Consider the following 25,764-nt stretch of genomic DNA (forward strand, 5'->3'; position numbering starts at 1 on the left):
GTGCAGACAGTCTTGGTCACTAAGGGGATTAGTATAGTCAGGAGACAAGTGTCTTCCAATATGTAGAAGTATTAATTAGAAAGGAGGCTGCATTTTTTGGTGGAGGAAACAGTTTCAGTGAGAGCAAAGTATTACTAAGTGCTTTACATGATGTGTCCACCATTCTGCTTAATGCATAGGCTTAAAGGGGTTGTCCCGCGGCAGCAAGTGGGTCTATACACTTCTGTATGGCCATAATAATGCACTTTGTAATATACATTGTGCATTAATTATGAGCCATACAGAAGTTATAAAAAGTTTTATACTTACCTGCTCCGTTGCTGGCGTCCTCGTCTCCATGGTGCCGACTAATTTTCGCCCTCCGATGGCCAAATTAGCCGCGCTTGCGCAGTCCAGGTCTTCTCCTGTTCTCTATGGGGCTCCGTGTAGCTCCGCCCCGTCACGTGCCGATTCCAGCCAATCAGGAGGCTGGAATCGGCAATGGACCGCACAGAAGAGCTGCGGTCCACGGAGGAAGAGGTTCCCGGCGGCCATCTTCAGCAGGTAAGTATAGAAGTCACCGGAGCGCGGGGATTAAGGTAAGCGCTCCGGTAAGCTTTCTTTAGGTCCCTGCATCGGGGTTGTCTCGCGCCGAACGGGGGGGGGGGTTGAAAAAAAAAAAAACCCGTTTCGGCGCGGGACAACCCCTTTAAGTGTTTAACCCACTTTACAAGAAAATGCTGAAGAACTGCAGGTGAGGTTTCACAGCACTGTAGACTTTACTGTTTCAGGTGAACCATAACGTATTTCTTCGGCATACAAAAGGACTTTAAATGGGCCCAGAGATAAAAAGCATCAAGTCTGGTGGCCTTAGTGGCTATTCTAGCGGGCTTCTACGCCCAGTCCAGTGGCCACGGAATTACACATCCTGCCATCTGCATACAGTTACAGCAAAGTGCATAGGTGCACCATCCTGTTAAAAGCAACATGGAAGTGCACTGTTCTTATTGACCACAGGAAATATGGTATTCTATAACAGCTGGAGGTCCTCCTCACTATTAAGTGATCCAGCAATGAACAAAGGCCTTATGATACGAGTCTCCCAGATACCACACCAAATTATGACCTTAGTAGCTAAACCAGGGCAAAGTTTTGTGCTAAAAAATTAAAGCCAACATAAAACTGACACTTCCAGTGCAATTCTGAGTAAATTCTAGCCAAGACTGATAGCAGATGACCCCTTTTGCACTGGAAAAACCTAAACTGAATTTGATATGAGAGATTACAAAATGGCTACCAAAAACATTCCCTCCACCAAAAAAAAAAAAAAATGCAGTCTCCCTCCCAATTAATACTTTCACACATTGAAAGTCTGTTTTCTCCCAATTACACCACTAAAACAGGTGTCCAGAATTTCCTCTCCCTGTATAATGCCTACAAGTTTCCCCTATATACTAGAAATTATTCTGGAATTGACATTACTATACTAAATATTTTTCAGGAGGTTTTTGAAAAGGGAAATGCTGACTTTCTTCCCATCGTAACTATTCAAAGACTTCAGTGGATAACTACACCTCCTCCTATGGGATGTTACATAATGACAGGCAAAACCACTGACAAAGACTTCCAAAGCTCAATTATCCTATAAAGAAGCAGAGTCAATCATTATGCTGGCAATCCTATATAAAAGCAAGCACTTGTGGAAAATAATTCCCTCTGGCGACTGAAGCCTGCTAATAAGCAAATTAAAATATACTTAATTCTACTAATTATTATGGATGTGTAAAGAAAGACATACAGACATTTTAACTACCAAGTCATTTTATTGCTTTTGTCTAAAATATTAAATTTATGGTATAGTGAATCCAGCCAAAAAGGGGCTTTGAAAAACGTTGCACAATGCAGCTATCCCGGGCTGGAAGAGCTGGACTCTGCAAGGACTCCTAGGGGTACAAGCATACAACCAGTCACTGTTTCAATTCTGCTGGTCAGCGCAAAGAAAACTTAACAAAAATGTTTTTAAACATAACAGTTTCCACATTGATCTAAAACATTGTCCCCTATAGCATAAACATAACACAAACCACTATATTACAAAACAAAGGCCCTCTACTGCCCGAGGTACACGGCTGTTTATTTTCCTGCTTGTTGAGCCTGTCGACGGAGGAGGACATAAATCTTCTCTTTGATCCAGTCTTTGTTATAGGGCTGATATGTCTGAGTGTCTGCCCGATACCTGAAAGACAATATGACAGAAAAGAATGGAAAAATTAGGATTTGGATCAATTAATGACAAACGTAGTTGTGGCAGAAAGTAGCCTTGTTCCAGTTCCTATGGTTGTTATTTTTATCATGGTGACTGATTGAAATGATGTGGATGGGAGGGTCATAGTAACAGAGTAGTTGTCAATACATCTTAGACCTTATAGTTGTACAAGATGAAATGTACGTATCTGGCAACATCATACACAAAACTATTACTTCTTGGAGCAAGTTTTGTGGGGTAACAATTGCGCGTGTAACGAATAAAAGTCAGTGCGCAGCTGCGATTTCGCATGACTAAAACAGGCTGTATACATTAGATATGTATATGCTATACAAATACCAAGATTTATTTATTTTATTTATATGTAAGAGGGCATCCCAAATTTACCCACAATGGAAAGTGTTGGAAAAAGATGAGTAAGCAAGTCTTTGATTTCATCTAGTGTAATCTGCTGGGGGGTAAAATCATTGTTAAAACTAACTTAGGGTGCCTGTCCACAGGCGTGATTTTGCCGGCTGTAAACCGCTGGTGAATCACGCCCTCTTACGCCTTCCATAGCACTGCTATGGAAAGCGCCGACACACTGTCCATGAGTGGAGAAGCATTGCAATTCTCCGCTCGCGGCGGGCACTTCGCAGCATGCTGCGAATTGTCCAGATTCTTTGCAGTCAGTCTATCTATCAGATAGGGCTGACTGGCGGAGAATCGGCAGCGGCTCCTGCGGCAGATACCGCAATGCACATGGACAAGGAGCCTTATGGTGCCTTTAGGTGGAATCATTGTTCAAAAGAGCTGTAGTACTGGGGCTGCACTTAAACTTGCTGTAAGGCAATTTATTTGAAATGAGGCAATGTTTATAACACGCCAATGAACTGACCCTACATTAAAGGGGGTTGTACCAAGATAGACTTATCACTTACCCACAGAATAGGTCTGGTTGATGGGGGCCTCACAGCTGGCACCCCCCATCAATCCCAAGAATTGGGATCCCAAATCCCCTTCTATCACTGCACCCAACCACAATGATGTCAGATTGAATGGAGCGGTGGTCAAATATGCATAGCAGCACTCAATCCATTTAAATGGGGCTGCTGGAAATAGCTGAATTTAAGCACTCAGCTACCTCCGGCAGTCGCACTAAAAATAATTGGAGCGGTGCCGTGCATGCATTACCACAGCGCCATTTAAACTCCTCCTCACTGCGCAGGTTGCGGAAAAAGCCGGCAGTGATGGCAACACCTGCTCTTGGGATCGATGGGTCTCAGCAATAAGACCTCCACCCAGACATTTTTTATCACCTAGCCTGTGGATAGGTGCCAAGAGTCAATCTTGGTACAATCCGTCTTGCCACAGTCCTAGCCATTGGACTGTTCAGCTCATAATAAGCAAGGATATAAATGAGTAAGATACAAGTTATGCTGAATCGTTCCCCATAGAACTAGATACAATCTCCTCAACTCTATAACATGCCATGAATACTTACACTAGGCAGCTGAGGTCTGCTAGATCATCAATGAAGTCAAAGAGCTGACTGATATCATACGTGATGGATGGGCTATTGGGATTCATTCTCTTTAAATGCTCCTCATACATCTTACACACTCCTGTATAATAAAACAAAGGACAGTAATGAGAGATGTGGGAGACATCCTTGCTATTCTTCCTGAGAACTAGCAAATGACCTTCTGTCCCAGAATGCCGCAACGTAGTAAAGGAATTAAGACAAGATATCCTATTTCAGACAGTCGATACTGGCGAATTCGAAGAAACGAACTGTTGGGTAAGCTGCAGGACATAAAATATCATATGGCTCGTGTAATACTACATTAACAATATGTGAACACTAAATACAAAATCTGAAATGAGTTTGTGATACCAAATAAAACTTAGATATACTGATTCTGAAAAGGGCGCAGAACTGTCAAAATATTAAAAAAAGTTATATACTTGAAATATCACTAAACAAAGTTAGTGTACTTCCTGTGCTCCGGTGCAGTGATTCTGAGCACCGGTCCAGAAAGCCTAGTGATTAACCCCTTCCCGCTCCATGACGTACCGGTACGTCATGGAGCCGCGGTGTATGTATGAAGAGAGGTTGCGTGGCAACCTCTTCATACAGTGGGGGCGTCAGCTGTTTATAACAGCTGACACCTGCGGGCAATAGCCGCGTTCGGGCGCGTGGCCGATCACGGCTATTAACCATTTAAATGCCGCTGTCAATTCTGACAGCGGCATTTAAATACCCCGCACGATGTTCGGGGGTCCCGCACAGCCCCCCCGCGGTGAGATCGGGGGAGCCGTGCAGCTATCATGGCAGCCGGGGGCCTAATGAAAGGCCCCAGGGCTGCCTTACCAGACTGCCTATCAAGCCATGCTATAGCATTACGTCATACTGCAGGAGCGATCAAAGCATCGCTTTCAAAGTAATGTAAAAAAATATAAATAAATTTTAAAAAAATCAATAAAGTTTTTTAATTATAAAAAAAAATTTGTAAAAGTTTAAATCACTCCTTTTCCCATATCTATTAAAAAATCTAAATCATAAAATTAAAATATGTATTTGGTATCGTCGCATCCGTAAAAGTCCGAACGATCAAAGTAGTGCATTATTTTTCCCGCACGGTGAACGTCGTCCGAAAAATAAAATAAAGAATGCCAGAAATGCACTTTTTTAGTTACCCTGTTTCCCAGAAAAGACGCAATAAAAAGCGATCAAAAAAATCGTATGTATTCAAAATTGGTACTATCAGAAACTACAGGACATCCTGCAAAAAAATGAGCCCTTGCTCAACTACGTCGACAGAAAAATAAAGTTATTGCGCACACAAAATGACCGCAGAAAATTGAAAAAATTAAATGTCTGAGAAAAAAAAAGTAGTTTAAAAAAAAAAAAAAAAAAAAACTATACAAGTTTGGTATTGTAGTAATCGTACCGACCCATAGAATAAAGTTATCATGTCGCTTTTGTTGCCGTTTGCGCACCGTAGAAACAAGACGCACTAAAAGATGGCGAAATGTGTTTTTTTTTCATTTTACTCCACTTAGAATTGAAAAAGTTTTTCGGTACATTATATGGTACTTTAAATAGCACCATTGAAAAATACAACTCGTCCCGCAAAAAACAAGCCCTCATACAGCGATGTAGATGGATAAATAAAGGAGTTACGATTTTTGTGAAGGGGGGGGGGGGGGGGGGGGGGGGAGGAAAAAACGAAAATGGGAAAAGAAAAAGGGGCCACGTCATTAAGGGGTTAAAGTAACATGCTGCTTTTCATGAGGGTAATCTGCCAAGTTCTGTATCCGGCAAACATTAACCAAAACATGTGGAGAAAAAACTAGAACATAAGAAAGCAGCAGCAACCTGATTTGTAGCAGAACTATCATTTCCCAAAGCTGAGAAGCCTTAGATATAGTAGCTTTTTCACTTTTTTCCTCTAGAGAATGCAAGCAGATACAAGGACTGGACAGGTGGGATTCTAACTGTCCAATCTTAAGTGCCCGACAGTCATCCCAGCGATAAATGGCTCCTGCACTTTTACACAGGAGCAATCATTGAATGGATGCAGAGCAGGATGGATATAGTTTTGGTCACCCGCCTCAATTCATAGATGAACAACCAATAGTAGTTTGATTTGTAGGCCTACAGGAATAAACTATAATAACTAATCATCTGTTGCTCAGTCACCGACAGCATTTACACTCAACGATCATCATTCAGTGTAAAAGAGCCCATAGTGCCTGATCTAAAGCACTAGAATTTGTCAAACAACGTCATACCTTCCATGCATTCATTGACAGATTCATAATCTGCGTATGTTCTTCCTTCAGGCCTCTTTGTAGGCTGGACCAGCAAGATTGTGTGAGACTGGAAGAGAAAACGAGAAATTACACCATTAGTTAAAATATACATTACCAGGCTGTTACCATACAAAAACAAGGGGTTTAAAGTGTATCCTAGGCAAGGCTCCCTGGAAAAAAAGTTACAGACACTTGGTTTTCTGGGATATTTTTTTTTATTAATGAGCTATAGCCTGGCTGATCAGCTGTTGGAACACCCGCTGTCACCTATATAGCAAGAAAGAGAAGTGGCAGCAAGTATGGTGAAAACAAATTAAAAGTCCATTTTATTCCTCCACATTAAAATCAGCGACGTTTCAACTGTATTAGTCTTTGTCAAGCCTGCTGTCACCGACAAAACAAAGGGTACGGAGCGGAAGCAGATAACTACGATCTCTGTGTAGGGCCGGCGCTGGGAATTGCAAACACATAAATAGGAGCGGCACCTACAGTGACCAGCGCTGGTCACTACACAGGCGTTGAGCCATCTGCTTCCACCCCGTACCCTGTGTTTTGCTGGTGACAAGCGGCATCCCAACAGCTGGCAGCTGTTCCTGATACATGATGAGTGCGAGTCCAACTGCTGGGATCTCCATTGCTCACAAAAGTTTAGGTCTTGCTACAGCCACAACAGCTCTTACCAGATGCAGCACCATTGTTATTCAGCCACCGTTTCAGATATAGTAGATCAGCCTCATTCAGTTTAACGGAGCTTCGCTGGAATACCAGATATAGCACCGTATGCATGATAGCGCTGTAGCGGCACTCCACTAAGCACTACAGGCCCTTCGATCGTGTGAGCATGGTGCTCCCTGTGGTTATAAACATACCAATGGCATAACCCGTCTGTCACCAATCAGTATTACTAGGAGTCTTTACTGTCTTAAAGGGGTTGTCTCGCGGCAGCAAGTGGGGTTATACACTTCTGTATGGCCATATTAATGCACTTTGTAATATACATCGTGCATTAAATATGAGCCATACAGAAGTTATTCACTTACCTGCTCCGTTGCTAGCGTCCCCGTCGCCATGGATCCGTCTAATTCTGATGTCTTCTTGCTTTTTTAGACGCGCTTGCGCTGTGCGGTCTTCTTCCTGGTGAATGGGGACGCTCGTGCCGGAGAGCTGGTCCTCGTAGCCCCGCCACGTGTGCCGATTCCAGCCAATCAGGAGGCTGGAATCAGCAATGGACCGCACAGAGCCCACGGTGCACCATGGGAAAGGACCCGCGGTGCATCGTGGGTGAAGATCCCGGCGGCCATCTTGGTGAAGGAAGGAGAAGGAAGACGTCGCAGAGCGGGGATTCGGGTAAGTAATATGCTTTTTTTTAAACACATCCCTTGGGGTTGTCCTGCGCCGAACGGGGGACCTATGGAAAAAAAACAAAAAACCATTTCGGCGCGAGACAACCCCTTTAAATAAGTCGTCTGTTTAAAAGAAAAAAATGGCAAGTAGGAGAGACTTAAAAAAATAATAAATGTACTTACCTGCCATTTCCCCGTCATGCCAGTGCCACAGCTCTGATGGTCCTAGTTTACTAGACTGCACCAATGTCATGTTGACAACACATGACTGCTGCAACCAATCACTGGCCGTTGGAGTCTCTACCCCGTGTGTGCCAGAGGCCAGCGATTGGCTGTGGAAGTCCCATGTCACAACATTATTGCTGCAGACTAGAAAACAAAGACCGGCGATCACCCTTCAATTCCTTTTTAACCCTTTTCCCCTCTGAGATAAATGTACGTCTTACAGGTGCGGGTTGGGTATGAAGTGAGCTGGAGAGCCAAACCCCATCAATCTACTACAGATGGCCCATCCTGCAGATAGGTTTCATCAATAGTTTGCAAGTAGACAACCCTTTTAAGCCCCACCTATGACAAATGTGAATGTTAAAAATACAATATACTGCAATACTAAAAGAGTACCTGCACTTTCACTTCAGAGTGCTTCTGCCACGCCAGCTGTTTTGGGCTCCTTCCAGCAGCTGAAGACGGCTCTACATAGAGCTACATGACGTCATGTTCAACTGCCGCAAGGAGCTGTGGCGCTCAGAAAATGAAAGTACTCTTCCAAGTATTGCAGTACATTGTAGAAGCAATCAAATCATTACAAGAGAGGATATATCATCAATAGGAAAAGGCCTGGAGAACACATTTAACCCCCTTTACGCTACAGAATGCAAGTTTATGTCCCGTCTGCGGGATACTTAACGCAACAGGAAGTGAACACACATCCTGTGAATGGCTTTTGAAAAATGGAGATGAGACTCTTCAATAAATTGTTGTGTCCTCGGGGTTAAAATAGGCCCAGTCCTTAAAGGGTTAACATTAGAGATGAGCGAATATACTCGTGTCAAGTAATTACTCGATCACCGCGATTTTCGAGTACTTCCGTACTCGGATGAAAAGATTCGGGGGGCGCCGGGAGGCGTGGCGGAGCGGGGGGGAGGGGGTAGCAGCGGGGAACAGGGGGGAGCCCTCTCTCTCTCCCCCCCCCCCCCACTCCCTGCTGCAACCCCCCACTCACCCACAGCGCCCCCCGAATCTTTTCGCCCAAGTACGGAAGTACTCGAATCGCGGCGCTCGGGCGAAAAAGGGGCGTGGCCGAGTAGGTTCGCTCATCTCTTGTTAACATGTTTTACTGCAAGGTGAAAACTGCAGAAGCAAACCCTCTAAAAAATGATGCACTTGTGTTTTTTTCCCCCATTTCACCCTACAAATTAGTAAAACTTTTTGTAACGACTAAGGCCTCATGCACACGCGAGGCTTTTTGCAGCAGAATCCGTAGCAATAACCCTCCATAGCATGCTATGGAAATGTGATTCTTCATGCACACAGGCGGAAACCAATTGCAATTTCATCTCGCTGATAAAAAAAAAAAAGGTAAATTGCGGCATGCTTTATTTTTCTGTGGTTCCAACATGGGCGGCTTCCATTGAAGTCAGTGGGAGCCGTCCCACCTGCGGCCCGTCAAACGACTAAAGAAAGTTTTGCTTTTCCCAAACCATTGGATGAGCCGCCCCTTGCTACTACAAAAGGTTTTCCAATCCGTTATATGGTGCATAAAAAAAGAAAAGAAAAATATATATATAAAAAAATAAATAATAATAATAATAATAATAATCATAATAATAATAATAATCATAATAATCATAATAATAATAACACACACACTACTCCCACAAACAAACACAATGTAAAAATAATATTATGGCTTCTGAAAAAGGTCAGGATGAAAAAAAATAAATAAATCTCCCCAAAATGCCTGGTAGCTAACGGGTTAGAGCGGGCTCACACAAGCACATCAGAAAGCGTATTCCGTGAGGGGGACTTGCGCACATAATGCACTGTACCAATCTGCCATAGGTGGCCATGTTGCCACTCAGCTAAACACATGCGCAAGAAAAGTCTTAGCATGCTCTACCTTGGCACATACTCTCCAAGACAGCACATGGCTACTGGCGGCAATATCATCGCGACGCAAGCGTAGATCTCGCAGTTTGCACGCTGCCGGATACGCTCGGCCTTAGACTGTTTTCACATTTGCCTCAGGGGTTCGGTTTTCCAGCTCCGTTTGCGGAATCACCATGGCTGAACTGACCAGAACACCATGGACTACAATGGGGCCATTTTTGTTTCCACTCAGCTATCCCACATTTTAGCGGATGAAACTGCAACTGAACCTCCGAACGGATGTGAAAGCGGCCTCAACAGAACCATCCCCCTCTAATCCACTAACATCTTGTTAGGAAGCTTCTAGAACCTCCCTGCAGAATGGGGGCGTCTGCACTACATGGGAGCTCCCATAGCCGCAGCCATTATGGCTGCACTCACTGTACATACAGGGTCTTCTAGGTGACTGCTATGTTATAGTAACCAGCTCCCACATGAGGACCGCTCAGGTCACCACAGAGCGCCCCGACATACACGTGTGTACAGCGGCGACCCCCACAGGAGCTACCGGACAGGTGCCGCCGCCTCCTCACTCACCATCCTCAGGCTCCGCAGTAAGCACAGACTAACGGTAGATCCGCCCGGAAACACTAGCTGCCACTTCCGGTAAAAATGAGGCCGTACATGCTATCAGTAACCGGAAGTGAGGCGCGCTGACGTCACGGCGCTTCACGCCACCCGATCTCGCGATAGTTCACGGTGCTTCAGAGCTGTTGTAGTTGGCTCTGTTTATGTGTAGGGGGCAGTAGAGAGGAGGGGAAAACATACAATGGTTTACCCTGCAGCCCCCGTAAAGATATACCACTGGTTCCCCCTAGTGGTTAGACTTCTCTTATTCTGAAGAAATTAGGGAAATGGGTCTACATGTATTTATGATAGTAACGAGCTCTCTCACGCTAGCAGTTTCTGCAGCGTGCCGCGGGCGTACACAGCAGTGCCTTATGCATTACCAATAAATCCTCATACACCGCACGTATACTACTCGCCAAGATAGCGCATGCTGCGTTCTGTTTTGCATGCTGTGTAGGAAAGTAATGTAGGTTAATTACTGCATGTTACACGAACATGTAAAAAATGCTCATGTGAGGGAGCCCTTGTTATTAGTGGTGAGTGAGCAGGAACCCTGTTTTGGGTAGAACTGCGCTAAAGCTTCAGTTCAGCACAAACCCAAACCGGCCGAACCAGCTAAAATTCTGCATTTTTCTATTTATATTCTGTTTTTTATTGCTTCTTTTTTTCTTTTTTCTTCCTCCTTTTCCTTCTTTTTTGAATTTTTCATCTTTTTCTTCATTAACCTTGCTTAGACCACACATGGAATATTGTGGACAGTTTGGGGGAATCGGTACTCAAGAAGACATATCAGAGCTTGAGTAGGTTCAAAGACGGACAACTAAAGTAATAAATGGAATTGCCGGACTACAATACCCAGAGAGGTTATCAAAATTGGGTTTTTTTAGTTTGGAACAAAGATGGCTAAGGGGCAACCTAATAACTATGTATAGATATATCAGGGGACAATACAGAGATCTCTCCCATCATCTATTTATACCCAGGACTGTAACAAGGGGGCACCCTCTATGTCTAGAGGAAAGAAGATTTCTACACCAACATAGAAGGGGGTTCTTTACTGTAAGAGCAGTGAGACTATGGAACTCTCTGCCTGAGGACGTGGTGACGGGGAACTCACTAAAGGAGTACAAGAGGGGCCTGGACGCCTTTCTTGAGCGATACAATATTATATGTTATATCACTGACTACTCAGAAGGGTCGGTGATCCAGGGTTTATTTTGATTGCCAGATTGGAGTTGGGAAGGAGTTTTTCCCTTAAATGAGAAAAATTGGCTTCTACCTCATTGGTGTTTTTTTTACCTTCCTCTGGATCATCATTGGGGTGTTATAGGCTGAACTGGATGGACATCTGTCTTTCTTCGGCCTTGTTACTAGATTGGCTTTTTTGCCCCACCCCCCATCACTATAACCAGTCATGTTAAAAATTGGAAAAACCTTCCTGAAAATGTCACATTTTTATTGTAGATTTTGGATTGATATTTGATGTAAATGTATTTGACATAGAACTTAGTTGTCCTAAAATGGGCATTCTGGTTGTGGAGCATATTTTCAAAATTTGCAGATATGAAAGGTGTTTCCGCCATGTTTATGCACAGCTGGTTGTGGGTATAAATCGTGCAGCCATTACTTTCTTATCCTGCCTTTCGTTTCCCATGTTAACCCACATCACTATTTTCCAAGATGGCCACCGCATCCCTGCTGACATGCAGCTTGAACTTACATTTCGAACAATTCCCCACTCTGTACTTCTTTCCTGTGCAAGTTCCCACTAAGTGCTGCCCTGCTATTAGTCAGCAATCTGGTCCCAAGCGCCGAAGAGAAAAAGAAGCCGTCCATGGATGTTCTTACTGAGCATGCCCGACCGGAAACGCTGGAATGCCTACAGGACGTATCCAGGGGCAACCTGGGAATAAACACTTCTGAAGTGTCGGGAGAAGGTGATGGTTTATAGAGCTACAGGAACAATATCTAAAACAGAACCACATTGTGAACTTTGGATTACCATTCATTTATGTAACAAGAATATCCGTTTAACAATAAATGTTTTTTACTTTATTCTAGTTTTACGACTCAATTCGCAGTTTGCCGGTAGAATGTTCTGAATGGCCCCCAATGCTTCGTTGTTACGTCCTATAGATTTCTGATAGAGCTCTCCTATACCTGGCCGCTGCTGTCTTATTTTGTTGTGTAGAGCAGGAGTGTAGCTAAAGTCTCATGGGCCTGGGTGGGGCCCCCCCAACTTCTCTTAACCTCTTAACACAGAGGCGTAACTTGAATCTCTTGCGCTCCAATGCAAAGCCTGTAACAGGGCCCCCAACTATAATGCTTTATTCATAGTACTGGGCTCCCTAAATGGAGAAGACAGGCCTTTGGGCCCCCTAAGGCTCCTGGGCATGGGTGCAACCGCATCCCCTATAGTTACGCCCAGTGGTGTAGAGGTTAGGGATAAACACATCTACTGATGTAGGACCATTAACTCCTTAAAGGGGTTCTGTCAGCAAAACCCCTTTTTTAGCTGTGCCCTGCATCCCTGTACATTCTAACACAAGCGTGCTGGGAAAGAGGAGCGCATGTGCACTCACCGTCGACTCTCCGGGACGTCACAGGTTAGACACGGCCAGGCCAGTTAGTGGCAGAAGCTGGAACTTTGCTAGCTTCTGCACTGTGATAGAAAGGCTGCAGGAGGGAGAGGAGAAGAGCAGCAGCTTCCTGGTGGCTGGCCTGGTAAGCCACAGGTGAGTATGCATTTTTTGCTGACAGAACCCCTTTAAGGAAACGGCCCTTTGTTAATTTTTGTTTCTCCTCCACATTCTTAAAAAATCATAACTCTTATTTTTCCGTCTACGTAATTGTCTAAGGGCTTGTTTTTTTGTGGTATAAGCTATACCTCTTATTGGTGCTATTTAATGGAATGTACTGAAAAATGTTTAACAATTTCTAAGTGGAGGGAAATGCAAAATAAATGCAATTTCGCCATCTTTGGGGGGGATATTGTTCTTATGCTGTACACACTGCAGCAAGATACGACAACCTTATTCTGTGGGTTAGTAAGCCTACGATGATACCACATTTTTTTGCTGTACTCGTGTAAAAAATAAAATAACATTACAAAACAAGTATTTTCTGTTGCCATTCTCTGACCGCCATAACTTTTTTTTATCTTTGCGTTGATGGAGTTGTTTTTTGTGGGGAAACCTGTAGTTTCTATTGGTACTATTTTGGAGTGCCTATGACTTTTTGAATGCTTTTTTATTACATTTTACCTTGGAGACGGAGTAATCCATGAAGTGCAATTCTGGCACCGCGTATTTTAAGTTTTCTGACATGATTCACCGTGTGGTATAAATGTGTTATTTTAATAGAGGAGACACTTATGGATGCGGTGATACCAAATATCTTTTTTTCTAATTAGAAATATGGGAAACGTTTTTTAAACTTTTAATATACTTGTTTTTTTACAATAAAAAACTCACTTATTTTTTACTTTTTTTTATTTCAACTTGTCATTATTTGATTGTTTATACAATACTACAATATTTTAGTATAGTATATGGTATTTCTGCATGCATTTTATTAAGACGTGCCACAGACCTACACCGTTTCTCTGAAAATAAGACCTACCCCAGAAACAAGCCCTAGCATGATTTTTTAGAATTGTTGAGGATGCAGAATGATTTTTCAGGATTTTTGAGGATGCTTGAACAATAAGCACTACTCCATAATTAAGCCCTAGTTACAGTTATTTAAAAAAAGGCAATGAATGTAAATAGTGTCCAGGCAGCTATACTCTTTTGGAGCAAGAATTAATATAAGACCCTGTCTTATTTTCAGGGAAACAGGGTATATTGAAAAATACATGGCAGCTCTGTGGACCACCAGCCACCATGTATGGAGCGGGCGCAGATTCCACCCCTGCTCCATACAAACCCTGCCATCCATAAGATAGTCAATAACTTTGAGATTGGTGGGGGTCCGACTACCAGGGCCCCCACAATCATGAGAACAGTGTCCTGATGTGAGGACATGGTGGATGCACAATCATGCACACTGCTGCTCTATTCATTTCAATAGGACCTCTGTAGATAGCCCCTTTAATTATGGGACATTTCTGTTGCAGAAATTATGCCATACCCAAATTCGCAATGAAATCCGCAATCTGATTTTATGGTTGGTTTTGGTGTAAAATTTAGTAATGGATTTCACTCATTACATTGCAGTGAGTCTGTGGCATTTCTACAACTGAGAGGCCATGCGGCAGATTTAAAGCTTTCAGCATGTCTAGAATCTGCTGTGGATTTTTCTTTACACCGTTAGTAAATGGAATTTATAAAACCCTATTCACTAACATTTTGCTGTACTTGGTTGTGGAATTAGGGTGCTGATTCCACACCTGAAAATCTGCGACCAATATCGCAGCTGTGTCCTGTGCAATATTGCTGTGTTTTCTCGCAACAACATTGCAATTTTGTTGTGCTACAAAGTCACGCGTGGCTCTACAAAGTCACACAACTTTGTAGCGCTCTTTTGTCGGGATTTTCAAGGGGGCTTGAAATATAAGCCCCACCCCAAAAATAACCCCTAGCTACATTGAAAAAAAAAAAATACATTACCTAACAGGTGCTGTCCACTTCATCGCACTTCTTCCTTAGACAGCACTTCCTGGCAGGGGGTTCGAAAATTCCACCTCCAGGAAGGAGCCATTCATAGCGATGCCTGTGATTGGTTCATCGAGGGCTGCAGTGATTGGCTGAGCTGCGGCACTTGAGAACCAATCAGAGCCAGCGCTTTCTGGAGGCGGGAATTATGAGCCCCCTAACCAGGAAGCGCTGGCTGAAGACTACAAACAAGTGCCACGGAAATGCGGCGGAGCAGACAGAGCCTGTTAGATAATGTATTGGTTTTTTTTTTTGTTTTCTTTTTCAATGCAGCCAGGGCTTATTTTAGGGACAAACAGTAGTACTTTCTACTGTAAAAGTTGTATCACACCACACAAAAATTGTGATTTCGTGCGATGCAACACAAAGGAAGGCTCCATACGGAAACATGGGCTATAAAATCGCAAATTGCAGCTGTAGAGAGCATGCCACAATTTTTTTTTCTTGTAGCAGCCTACAAAACATCACTAATGTGAAGGATCCCATAGGAAAGCGTGGGCTTCACATACATGCGATTTGTAGCTCCGTCACATCGCGAGAAAATTGTGCAATTTTGTCGCTCATTTGAAAGCGGCCTAAATGTCTTAGGTAGGAATTCCTTTAGCAACTGGAATTGTGTGTCTGGGATGAAACATTCTTGTCATGTTTTTTTACAAGAATTTGTGTCACGTTATGGTCCTGAAACCTGCAGAACTACAAGTTCCAGGAGCACAATGTGACAGGGAGGCTTTTACTTCTGTGTTGTTTCCTCCATGATAAATTAAAGCCGCACTGAAACGTCTACATAGCTTTGATGTTACTCTTTTAAAGCTGGCCCAGCAAAGAAATACTAAGGCCAGGCTCACACGAATGGGGCGGATTCCATGAGTGGACATCCGCAGCAGCATACCAGTGTATGATTACGGGATTGAATTGCGTATGGTCGCGTATGCATACGGTTTTCTGTGAAGATGTACATTTAAGCACAGCGCATTGTCCGCGTGGAAGAACGGACGCAAGCCGGGAATGACATCAGAAAGTTGCCCAACCCGCTGGAAACACCATTCTATGGCTCAGGCGACCGTCCAGGCGACATTCCCTTGTGCTGTCGTGGTGAGATGTTCTAAGAGCCTTCAGGACGGGATATTGCTCTCTATGATCGGCTGGTTTTATACTACTTATTTTGGAAGTAGTATAAACCACTTAAAAAACAACACTTCTTGTGGAGGAAGAGCCTAGAAGAATAAGCGGAGGATGCTGCCAGTAGTCTGGATGGTGTGTTGCTCCCTAGACTGTCTTGCATTGTCTGCCCACAAATTCCTGCTTTTTTATACCATTTGTATCTGGTCTCCTAGCAACTTATGAGCAAACCTGCGCCCATACGCAATGTTAATTGCGTATGCACTATGGATCAAACGCATCCATAGAGATCACATCGTATTACGCAGTGTATAGAACACATCGATTTCAATGGGTTTGTTCACATTTGCGTATTTTTCGCGTGAAAAAACATGCAGCATGTTCTATATTTGTGCATATTATGCAATAAAAGTACTCATTGAAGTCAATTTTGCGCATGGAACAATGCAGTGAGGAAAAAAAAACAGGAAAGATCTGAGGCCGGGCTCTTACGAACAGGTCGGATTCCGCATGTGGTAGGCCGCAGCAGATTCTGGTCATGCTGCGCACCTGATTTCTCTGTAATGCACTTGACCGCGGCATGACTTCTATGGAGGTCGTCCATGCTGAGTCCGCAGCAAAATAGAGCATGCTATGATATTTCCTCCGCTCGTGGATTCCGCATTAAATATCTGTTGGTTTGAGAGTTGCTGAATTCTACTGATAATAATGGAGGCCGTCACGTGAAGTCTGCGGCAAAATAGAACATGCTGCTATTTTTCTTCCGCTTGTGGAATACGCAATTAGTATCTGCAAGTGTGATGGAAAAATCAAAAATGCACGGCCTTTAATGCCTGCATTTTGCCGCAGACAGCGATTGCTGATTTCACAATTAGAACCCGTGTGAGTGACACCCCCCCATTATGAAAATTCAATAAACATGGCTGAAAAAAATAAATAAAAAAGTTGGCTGTTATAGAGATTTTTGAAATAAACTAGTGCACAGAGAAAGGGGACATATTGCCAAAACAACCAATCAGATTCCAGTTTTTATCTTTTCCTAGCAGATTAGAGAAGAGTTCTGATTGGTTGCTATGGGCAACGCTTCAACTGCCTGCAGAGACGCACGGACTGCATATTACCCCATTCAGCCGGATTTCTCCGGCGTGGCCAATGCAGCCAATCAGCTGGCTGGAATCGGCACCACGTGACTCAGCGGCGTGCCCGCGCGTCATGTGAGCTGTGACGTCACCGAGCCTTGAATTTGCCCGCGGATTCTGACCAATATTCATCTACAGAGGAAGCTGATGGTTGGACGCCTTTTTCCCAATTTACAAGATGGGAGAGTAAGATTTGTGCGCTACGTGTGGTGAGTAGCCACCTGAGATTTGCGTGCTGTGCGCTACGTGTGGAGACGCGGCCACCTGAGATTTGTGCGCTACGTGTGTAGACGCGGTCACCTGAGATTAGTGCGCTGTGCGCTACGTGTGGAGACGTGGTCACCTAAGATTTGTGCGCTACGTGTGGAGACGCGGCCACCTGAGATTAGTGCGCTGTGCGCTACGTGTGGAGACGCGGTCACCTGAGATTTGTGCGCTGTACGCTACGTGTGGAGACGCGGCCACCTGAGATTTGTGCGCTGTGCGCTATGTGTGGAGACGCGGCCACCTGAGATTTGTGCGCTGTGCGCTACGTGTGGAGACGTGGCCACCTGAGATTTGTGCGCTGTGCGCTACGTGTGAAGACGCGGTCACCTGAGATTTGTGTGCTGTGCGCTACGTGTGGAGACGCGGCCACCTGAGATTAGTGCGCTGTGCGCTACGTGTAGAGACGCGGTCACCTGAGATTTGTGTGCTGTGCGCTACGTGTGGAGACGCGGCCACCTGAGATTTGTGCGCTGTGCGCTACGTGTGTAGACGCGGTCACCTGAGATTTGTGTGCTGTGCGCTACGTGTGGAGACGCGGCCACCTGAGATTAGTGCGCTATGCGCTACGTGTGTTGACGCGGTCACCTGAGATTTGTGCGCTGTGCGCTACGTGTGTAGACGCGGTCACCTGAGATTTGTGCGCCGTGCGCTACGTGTGGAGACGTGGTCACCTGAGATTTGTGTGCTGTGCGCTACGTGTGGAGACGCGGCCATCTGAGATTAGTGCGCTGTGCGCTACGTGTGGAGACGCGGTCACCTGAGATTTGTGCGCTGTGCGCTACGTGTGGAGACGCCGTCACCTGAGATTAGTGCGCTGTGCACTACGTGTGGAGACGCGGTCACCTGAGATTTGTGCGCTACGTGTGGAGACGCGGCCACCTGAGATTTGTGCGCTGTGCGCTACGTGTGGAGACGCGGTCACCTGAGATTTGTGCGCTGTGCGCTACGTGTGGAGACGCCGTCACCTGAGATTAGTGCGCTGTGCACTACGTGTGGAGACGCGGTCACCTGAGATTTGTGCGCCGTGCGCTACGTGTGGAGACGCGGCCACCTGAGATTTGTGCGCCGTGCGCTACGTGTGGAGACGCGGTCACCTGAGATTTGTGCGCTGTGCGCTACGTGTGGAGACGCCGTCACCTGAGATTTGTGCGCTGTGCGCTACGTGTGGAGACGCCGTCACCTGAGATTTGTGCGCTGTGCGCTACGTGTGGAGACGCGGTCACCTGAGATTTGTGCGCTGTGCGCTACGTGTGGAGACGCGGTCACCTGAGATTTGTGCGCTGTGCGCTACGTGTGGAGACGCGGTCACCTGAGATTTGTGCGCTGTGCGCTACGCGTGGAGACGCGGTCACCTGAGATTTGTGCGCTGTGCGCTACGTGTGGAGACGCGGTCACCTGAGATTTGTGCGCTGTGCGCTACGTGTGGAGACGCGGTCACCTGAGATTTGCGCTGTGCGCTACGTGTGGAGACGCGGTCACCTGAGATTTGTGCGCCGTGCGCTACGTGTGAAGACGCGGTCACCTGAGATTTGCGCGCTGTGTGCTACGTGTGGAGATGCGGTCACCTGAGATTTGTGCGCTGTGCGCTACGTGTGTAGACGCGGTCACCTGAGATTTGTGTGCCGTGCGCTACGTGTGGAGATGCCGTCACCTGAGATTTGTGCGCTGTGCGCTACGTGTGTAGACGCGGTCACCTGAGATTAGTGCGCTGTGCGCTACGTGTATGGACGCGGTCACCTGAGATTTGCGTGCTGTGCGCTACGTGTGGAGACGCGGCCACCTGAGATTAGTGCGCTACGTGTGTAGACGCGGTCACCTGAGATTTGTGCGCTGGGCGCTATGTGTGGAGACTACGCGACCTGAGATTTGCGCGACGCCATCTGACGCGACCTGACTTTTTTTGCAGATTTGTGCGCTACGTGTGGAGACGACACCCAAGATTTGTGCGCTACGTGTGGAGACGCCACCCGAGATTTGTGCGCTATGTGTGGTGAGTACGTCACCTGAGATTTGCGCGACGCCATCTGACGCGACCTGACTTTTTTTTGCAGATTTGTGCGCTACGTGTGGAGACGACACCCAAGATTTGTGGGCTACGTGTGGAGACGCCACCCGAGATTTGTGCGCTACGTGTGGTGAGTACGTCACCTGAGAATTGCGCGACGCCATCTGACGCGACCTGACTTTTTTTGCAGATTTGTGTGCTACGTGTGGAGACGACACTCGAGATTTGTGCGCTACGTGTGGTGAGTACGTCACCTGAGATTTGTGCGACGCCACCTGACTTTTTTTGCAGATTTGTGCACTACGTGTGGAGACGCCACCCGAGATTTGTGCGCTACGTGTGGTGAGTACGTCACCTGAGATTTGTGCGCTACGTGTGGGGAGTACGTCACCTGAGATTTGCGCGACGCCACCTGACTTTTTTTGCAGATTTGTGCGCTACGTGTGGAGACGCGCCACCCGAGATTTGTGCGCTATGTGTGGAGACGCCACCCGAGATTTGTGCGCCTTATTGCAAAATTACATGTGGAGAGGATCCTGACGTTTGGACGCGTTTCGAGAAGAATTTCGCTTCGCTCGGACACCATCTGACATCACTCAGCGAGGTAAGCTGCTGCATCTGCCAAAATTTTCATCGCATGCATCTGCTCATATGCGCATATTTGCAGGTTTTCTCCTGCATCACCTGATATGTGCATATTTGCAGGTTTTTGCTTGCATGTGGTGATATGCTCTCCGTTTTCCACAGGACGACTCGTGTGGAGAGGAACCTGACATCTGGCTGCGTTTTGTACAACGTACGGAACCGGAGATTGGCGGTTTAGGTGCTGATCTCACATTTGCCCACCGCCTTTTGGAGAGGACGGCTCTTCTGGAGAGGAATTTCGCTTCGCTAGGACACCACCTGACGTCACTCGGCGAGGTAAGCTGCTGCATCTGCCAAATTTTTCATTGCTTGCATCTGCTCATATGTACATGCATGTATGTATGTATGTATGTATGTATGTATGTATGTATAATTCTTCTGACCTGGTTGGGGGAGTAGTGGTCATTGTAAGTGGGTTGAGCGGATCTAGGAATCAGTAATACTGGTGGGATGTGACTGTTAACCTGCTGATTTCTCGTCATATCCTGCAGATCTGACGTCCTTGAGAACGGGAAGGCTGGCAGACAGTGAAGAGACCCTCGACGTTCAGCAATCTTGAAACCCTTCTTTTTATGAACTGTTTTTTCCCAGTGACTCCCTTTTTTTTAATACGCTTTTTTTTTTAAAAGAATTATGACGGAGGATCCTGAAAAACTGTGCAATATTTTACTGCAATGCAGTAAACAGAAAAGACCCACAAACACAGCGGCCTTTTGTCTATATCACGGAATGAACCTTGGTGTAACATCCACACTAGCAATAAATTATAAAATCTGAATTGGGTGGAGTCTGCCTGGTTTTCACTATACGTTGCAGTTGGTGGTGTGCCCTGTCCTGCTCCTGATGCAGTTGGCGGTGTCTGTTATGTGGCATGTGTATGACTCCTGTTCTGTGGTGTGGCTCCTCGGATCTGCTAGGGCCCAGTTCTTAAGATCGCTGGGCCGCCCTCTTACTGGGCTGATGTCCCCGCTTAGGTAGGGCCACTGTCATCCTCCCTGTAGCACAGGCTTGGTTGCCTGGATTCTGTGTGACTCTCTTGTGTGCGTGTATACTACTAGACTACCACTCCTTTAGTCATGATCGTGTGGGCCCTCTGCTTTATCTGCTCACACGATTGTAACAGTCTGTTCAGAAAGCCACTGACTACTCCTTTCTTTTTGGGCCCAGTTGTGCATACACATAACATTAGGGCCACAATGTGTATACTTGTGAACACGAGACAAAACAGGGGTATCCATTTCGGAGGTTCAATCCTCCTTTTGATGCGCAATATAGAAAAAAAAAAAGGTCTTGAAAAGGACATGTTTTCTAAAAATTAAATATTTGGTCTCCTAAATTGCATTAATTCCAAAATAAATGTGGGGTCAAAATACTCCTGACCCTCTCAGCGAATACATTAAGGGGTGCAGTTTTTAAAATGTGGTAATTTGTAAGGGTATCTATCATTATGACTAAGGATGAGCGAGTATACTCGCTAAGGCACTACTCGTTCGAGTAATGTGCCTTAGACGAGTATCTCCCTGCTCGTCCATAAAGATTCGGGGGCCGCCGCGGGGAAGAGCGGGGAGGAACGGAAGGGAGATCTCTCTCTCCCCTGCGACTCACCTGTCAGCCGCAGCGGTCCCCGAATCTTTGTGGACGAGCAGGGAGATACTCGTCTAAGGCACACTACTCGAACGAGTAGTGCCTTAGCGAGTATACTCGCTCATCCTTAATTATGACACCTAGCAGCCTTTGCAAACTTGGATTGGTGTAGGAAAACTAAGTGTTCCTCAAAATTCTGAAAAGTAATGTTAAATTTGTACGTCTCCTAAATGGAAAAAATAAATTTACAAAAGTTTTAAACCGTGCATCCAGAATAAAGTGAACAGATGGAAATCTATATGTTAGCAAAGATTTGTACAGAATGTTTGCACTTATTTTATATATGACATTTGACAATGTGAAAAAATGAAAATTCAAAATTGTGCAAAGTAGCAATTTTAATAAATATACACAACTTTTAACAGTCCTTTTTTACTACCTAACAGAAGTACAACAAGGGGAAGAAAAAAATGTCACAGTCACTTGGATATGCAAAACCTTTACGGACTGATATGTCAAGTGACACATGTAAAGTTCCAAATTTTCGGTCTGTCACTAAGGCACAAACAGGCTTGTTCTCTAAGGGGATAAATAGCTTAGTGTATAAACTGTGAACCGACTAACGAGGGACAGTGAGCAGCATCACATGCAACCTGATAATCTTTATCGTACTGCTCCATCAGATCCTGATGATGTATTTCCATAGCAGGTGATGGGCCATTTCCAGCTTTTAAGCGTCCTCCTGAGCCAACATCTGGGAACTTCTGGCTCTCTGGTGATTCAACTCTGTGGTTGCGAGCACCGGAAACGGTTACCACAGTGCAGTATTCTGACCAAAACCTATCAGCTGACCTATAACGAGGAAGAGAAAAAAAATTAACCCTGCCTGCAATTGGCTTAATTCCGTGGGTTTTCATAGTTATTGCACTGTCCCTGCTTTTCTTCACTCCTACTTTAATAGATAAAGACATCCTATTTGGACAATTGGTATGTTTCTCCGAAGGTTTGTTCAGTTAGTGCAGATTAGGTGCAGTATTGGGATGGAACCTGTACGTTTGCTAAAAAAAGGAATTAAATGCTCAAATCTAATGTTATGTCTTTTTCGGCCAATAAGACAAATTTAACACAGCAAGAGTGTGTGTAAGTGGGTGAGCATACATACATGTATGTATACATACATACACGCATACATGCACACACACATGCACGCACACATGCACACACACATGCACACACACATGCACACACACATGCACACACACATGCACACACACACGTATACACGCACGTATACACGCACACATGTATACATGCACGCATACATGTATACATGCACGCACACATACACGTATGCACACACGCACGCATACACGCACGCACGAATGTATGCATACACGCACGCACGTATGCATACACGCACGCACGTATGCATACACGCACGCACGCATGCATACACGCACGCACGCATACACGCACGCACGTATGCATACACGCACGCACGCATGCATACACGCACGCACGTATGCACGCACGTATGCATACACGCACGCATGTATGCACACACGCACGCATGTATGCACGCACGTATGCATACACGCACGCATGTATGCACGCACGCACGTATGCACGCACGCACGCACGCACGTATGCACACACGCACGCACGCATACACACACGCACGCATGTATGCACACACGCACGCATATATGTATGCATACACGCACGCACACATGTATGCATACACGCACGCACACATGTATGCATACACGCACGCACACATGTATGCATACACGCACGCATACATGTATGCATACACGCACGCATACATGTATGCATACACGCACGCATACATGTATGCATACACGCACACATACATGTATGCATACACGCACACATACATGTATGCATACACGCATGCACACACACATGCATGCACACACACATGCATGCATACACGCACACATGCATGTATGCATGCATGTATGCGTGCATGTATGCATACATGTATGCGTGCATGTATGCATACATGTATGCGTGCATGTATGCATACATGTATGCGTGCATGTACGCGCGCATGTACGCGTACATGTATGCGTACATGCACGCGTACATGCACGCGTACATGCACGCGTACATGCACACATACATGCACGCGTACATGCACACATACATGTACGCGTACATGCACGCATACATGTACGCGTACATGCACGCATACATGTACGCGTACATGCACGCATACATGCACGCGTACATGCACGCATACATGCACGCGTACATGCACGCGTACATGCATGCGTACATGCACGCATACATGCGCAAATCTCAGGTGACCGCGTCTCCACACGTAGCGCACAAATCTCAGGTGACGTCTCCACACATGCACGCACACATACACGTATGCACACACGCACGCATACACGCACGCACGCATGCATACACGCACGCACGCATACACGCACGCACGCATACACGCACGCACGCATGTATGCATACACGCACGTACGCATGCATACACGCACGCACGTATGCATACACGCACGTACGCATGCATACACGCACGCACGCATGTATGCACGCACGTATGCATACACGCACGCATGTATGCACACACGCACGCATGTATGCACGCACGTATGCATGCACGCACGCATGTATGCACGCACGCACGCATGTATGCACGCACGTATGCATACACGCACGCATGTATGCACGCACGCACGTATGCACACACGCACGCACGCATACACACACGCACGCATGTATGCACACACGCACGCATACATGTATGCACACACGCACGCACGCACGCATACATGTATGCATACACGCACGCACACATGTATGCATACACGCACACATACATGTATGCATACACGCACACATACATGTATGCATACACGCACACATACATGTATGCATACACGCACACATACATGTATGCATACACGCACGCATACATGTATGCATACACGCACGCACGCATACATGTATGCATACACGCACACATACATGTATGCATACACGCACGCACACATGTATGCATACACGCACGCACGCATACATGTATGCACGCACGCATGCATGCATACACGCATGCATGCACGCGTGCATGCACACATGCATGCATGCGTGCATGTACGCACGCATGCATACATGTATGCATACATGCACGCATACATGTATGCATACATGCGCAAATCTCAGGTGACCGCGTCTCCACACGTAGCGCACGGCGCACAAATCTCAGGTGACCACGTCTCCACACGTAGCGCAGAGCGCGCAAATCTCAGGTGACCGCGTCTCCACACGTAGCGCACGGCACACAAATCTCAGGTGACCGCGTCTCCACACGTAGCGCACGGCGCACAAATCTCAGGTGACCGCGTCTCCACACGTAGCGCACGGCGCACAAATCTCAGGTGACCGCGTCTCCACACGTAGCGCACGGCGCACAAATCTCAGGTGACCGCGTCTCCACACGTAGCGCACGGCGCACAAATCTCAGGTGACCGCGTCTCCACACGTAGCGCACGGCGCACAAATCTCAGGTGGCCGCGTCTCCACACGTAGCGCACAGCGCACAAATCTCAGGTGGCCGCGTCTCCACACGTAGCGCACAGCGCACAAATCTCAGGTGGCCGCGTCTCCACACGTAGCGCACAGCGCACAAATCTCAGGTGGCCGCGTCTCCACACGTAGCGCACAAATCTCAGGTGGCCGCGTCTCCACACGTAGCGCACAGCACACAAATCTCAGGTGACCTCGTCTCCACACGTAGCGCACAGCGCACCAATCTCAGGTGGCCGCGTCTCCACATGTAGCGCACAGCGCACAAATCTCAGGTGGCCGCGTCTCCACACGTAGCGCACAAATCTTAGGTGACCGCGTCTCCACACGTAGCGTACAGCGCACAAATCTCAGGTGACCGCGTCTCCGCGCACAGCGCACTAATCTCAGGTGGCCGCGTCTCCACACGTAGCGCACAAATCTTAGGTGACCGCGTCTCCACACGTAGCGCACAGCGCACTAATCTCAGGTGACCGCGTCTACACACGTAGCGCACAAATCTCAGGTGGCCGCATCTCCACACGTAGCGCACAGCACACAAATCTCAGGTGGCTACTCACCACACGTAGCGCACAAATCTTACTCTCCCATCTTGTAAATTGGGAAAAAGGCGTCCAACCATCAGCTTCCTCTGTAGATGAATAGTGATCAGAATCCGCGGGCAAATTCAAGGCTC

General features: G+C 46.3%; 1 protein-coding gene and 1 long non-coding RNA gene across 3 annotated transcripts; one reads left to right on the plus strand and one right to left on the minus strand.

Annotated features, from left to right (window-relative positions):
* Nucleotides 1–1,782: 1,782 nt before the first annotated feature.
* On the minus strand, nt 1,783–10,207 carry ERH (ERH mRNA splicing and mitosis factor). Its single transcript, XM_066608493.1, has 4 exons — nt 10,072–10,207; nt 6,023–6,110; nt 3,729–3,849; nt 1,783–2,215 (listed from the first exon to the last, which is right to left on the minus strand). Exons 1-4 carry the CDS (start codon nt 10,072–10,074, stop codon nt 2,113–2,115), a joined length of 315 nt encoding a protein of 104 aa, XP_066464590.1. The 5' UTR covers nt 10,075–10,207; the 3' UTR covers nt 1,783–2,112.
* A 6,930-nt stretch (nt 10,208–17,137) lies between these two features.
* On the plus strand, nt 17,138–20,712 carry LOC136631562 (uncharacterized). Of its 2 annotated transcripts, XR_010793057.1 has the most exons (4): nt 17,138–17,226; nt 19,786–19,893; nt 20,037–20,210; nt 20,426–20,712. It is a non-coding gene; the product is annotated as an uncharacterized lncRNA (long non-coding RNA). The 2 variants fall into 2 exon arrangements; XR_010793056.1 differs by lacking the exon at nt 17,138–17,226 and having other exon boundaries at nt 19,748–19,893.
* Nucleotides 20,713–25,764: the final 5,052 nt, after the last annotated feature.

This window comes from Eleutherodactylus coqui, chromosome 6 (genome assembly GCF_035609145.1).
Source record: "Eleutherodactylus coqui strain aEleCoq1 chromosome 6, aEleCoq1.hap1, whole genome shotgun sequence".
Taxonomy (NCBI): Eukaryota; Metazoa; Chordata; class Amphibia; order Anura; family Eleutherodactylidae; genus Eleutherodactylus; species Eleutherodactylus coqui.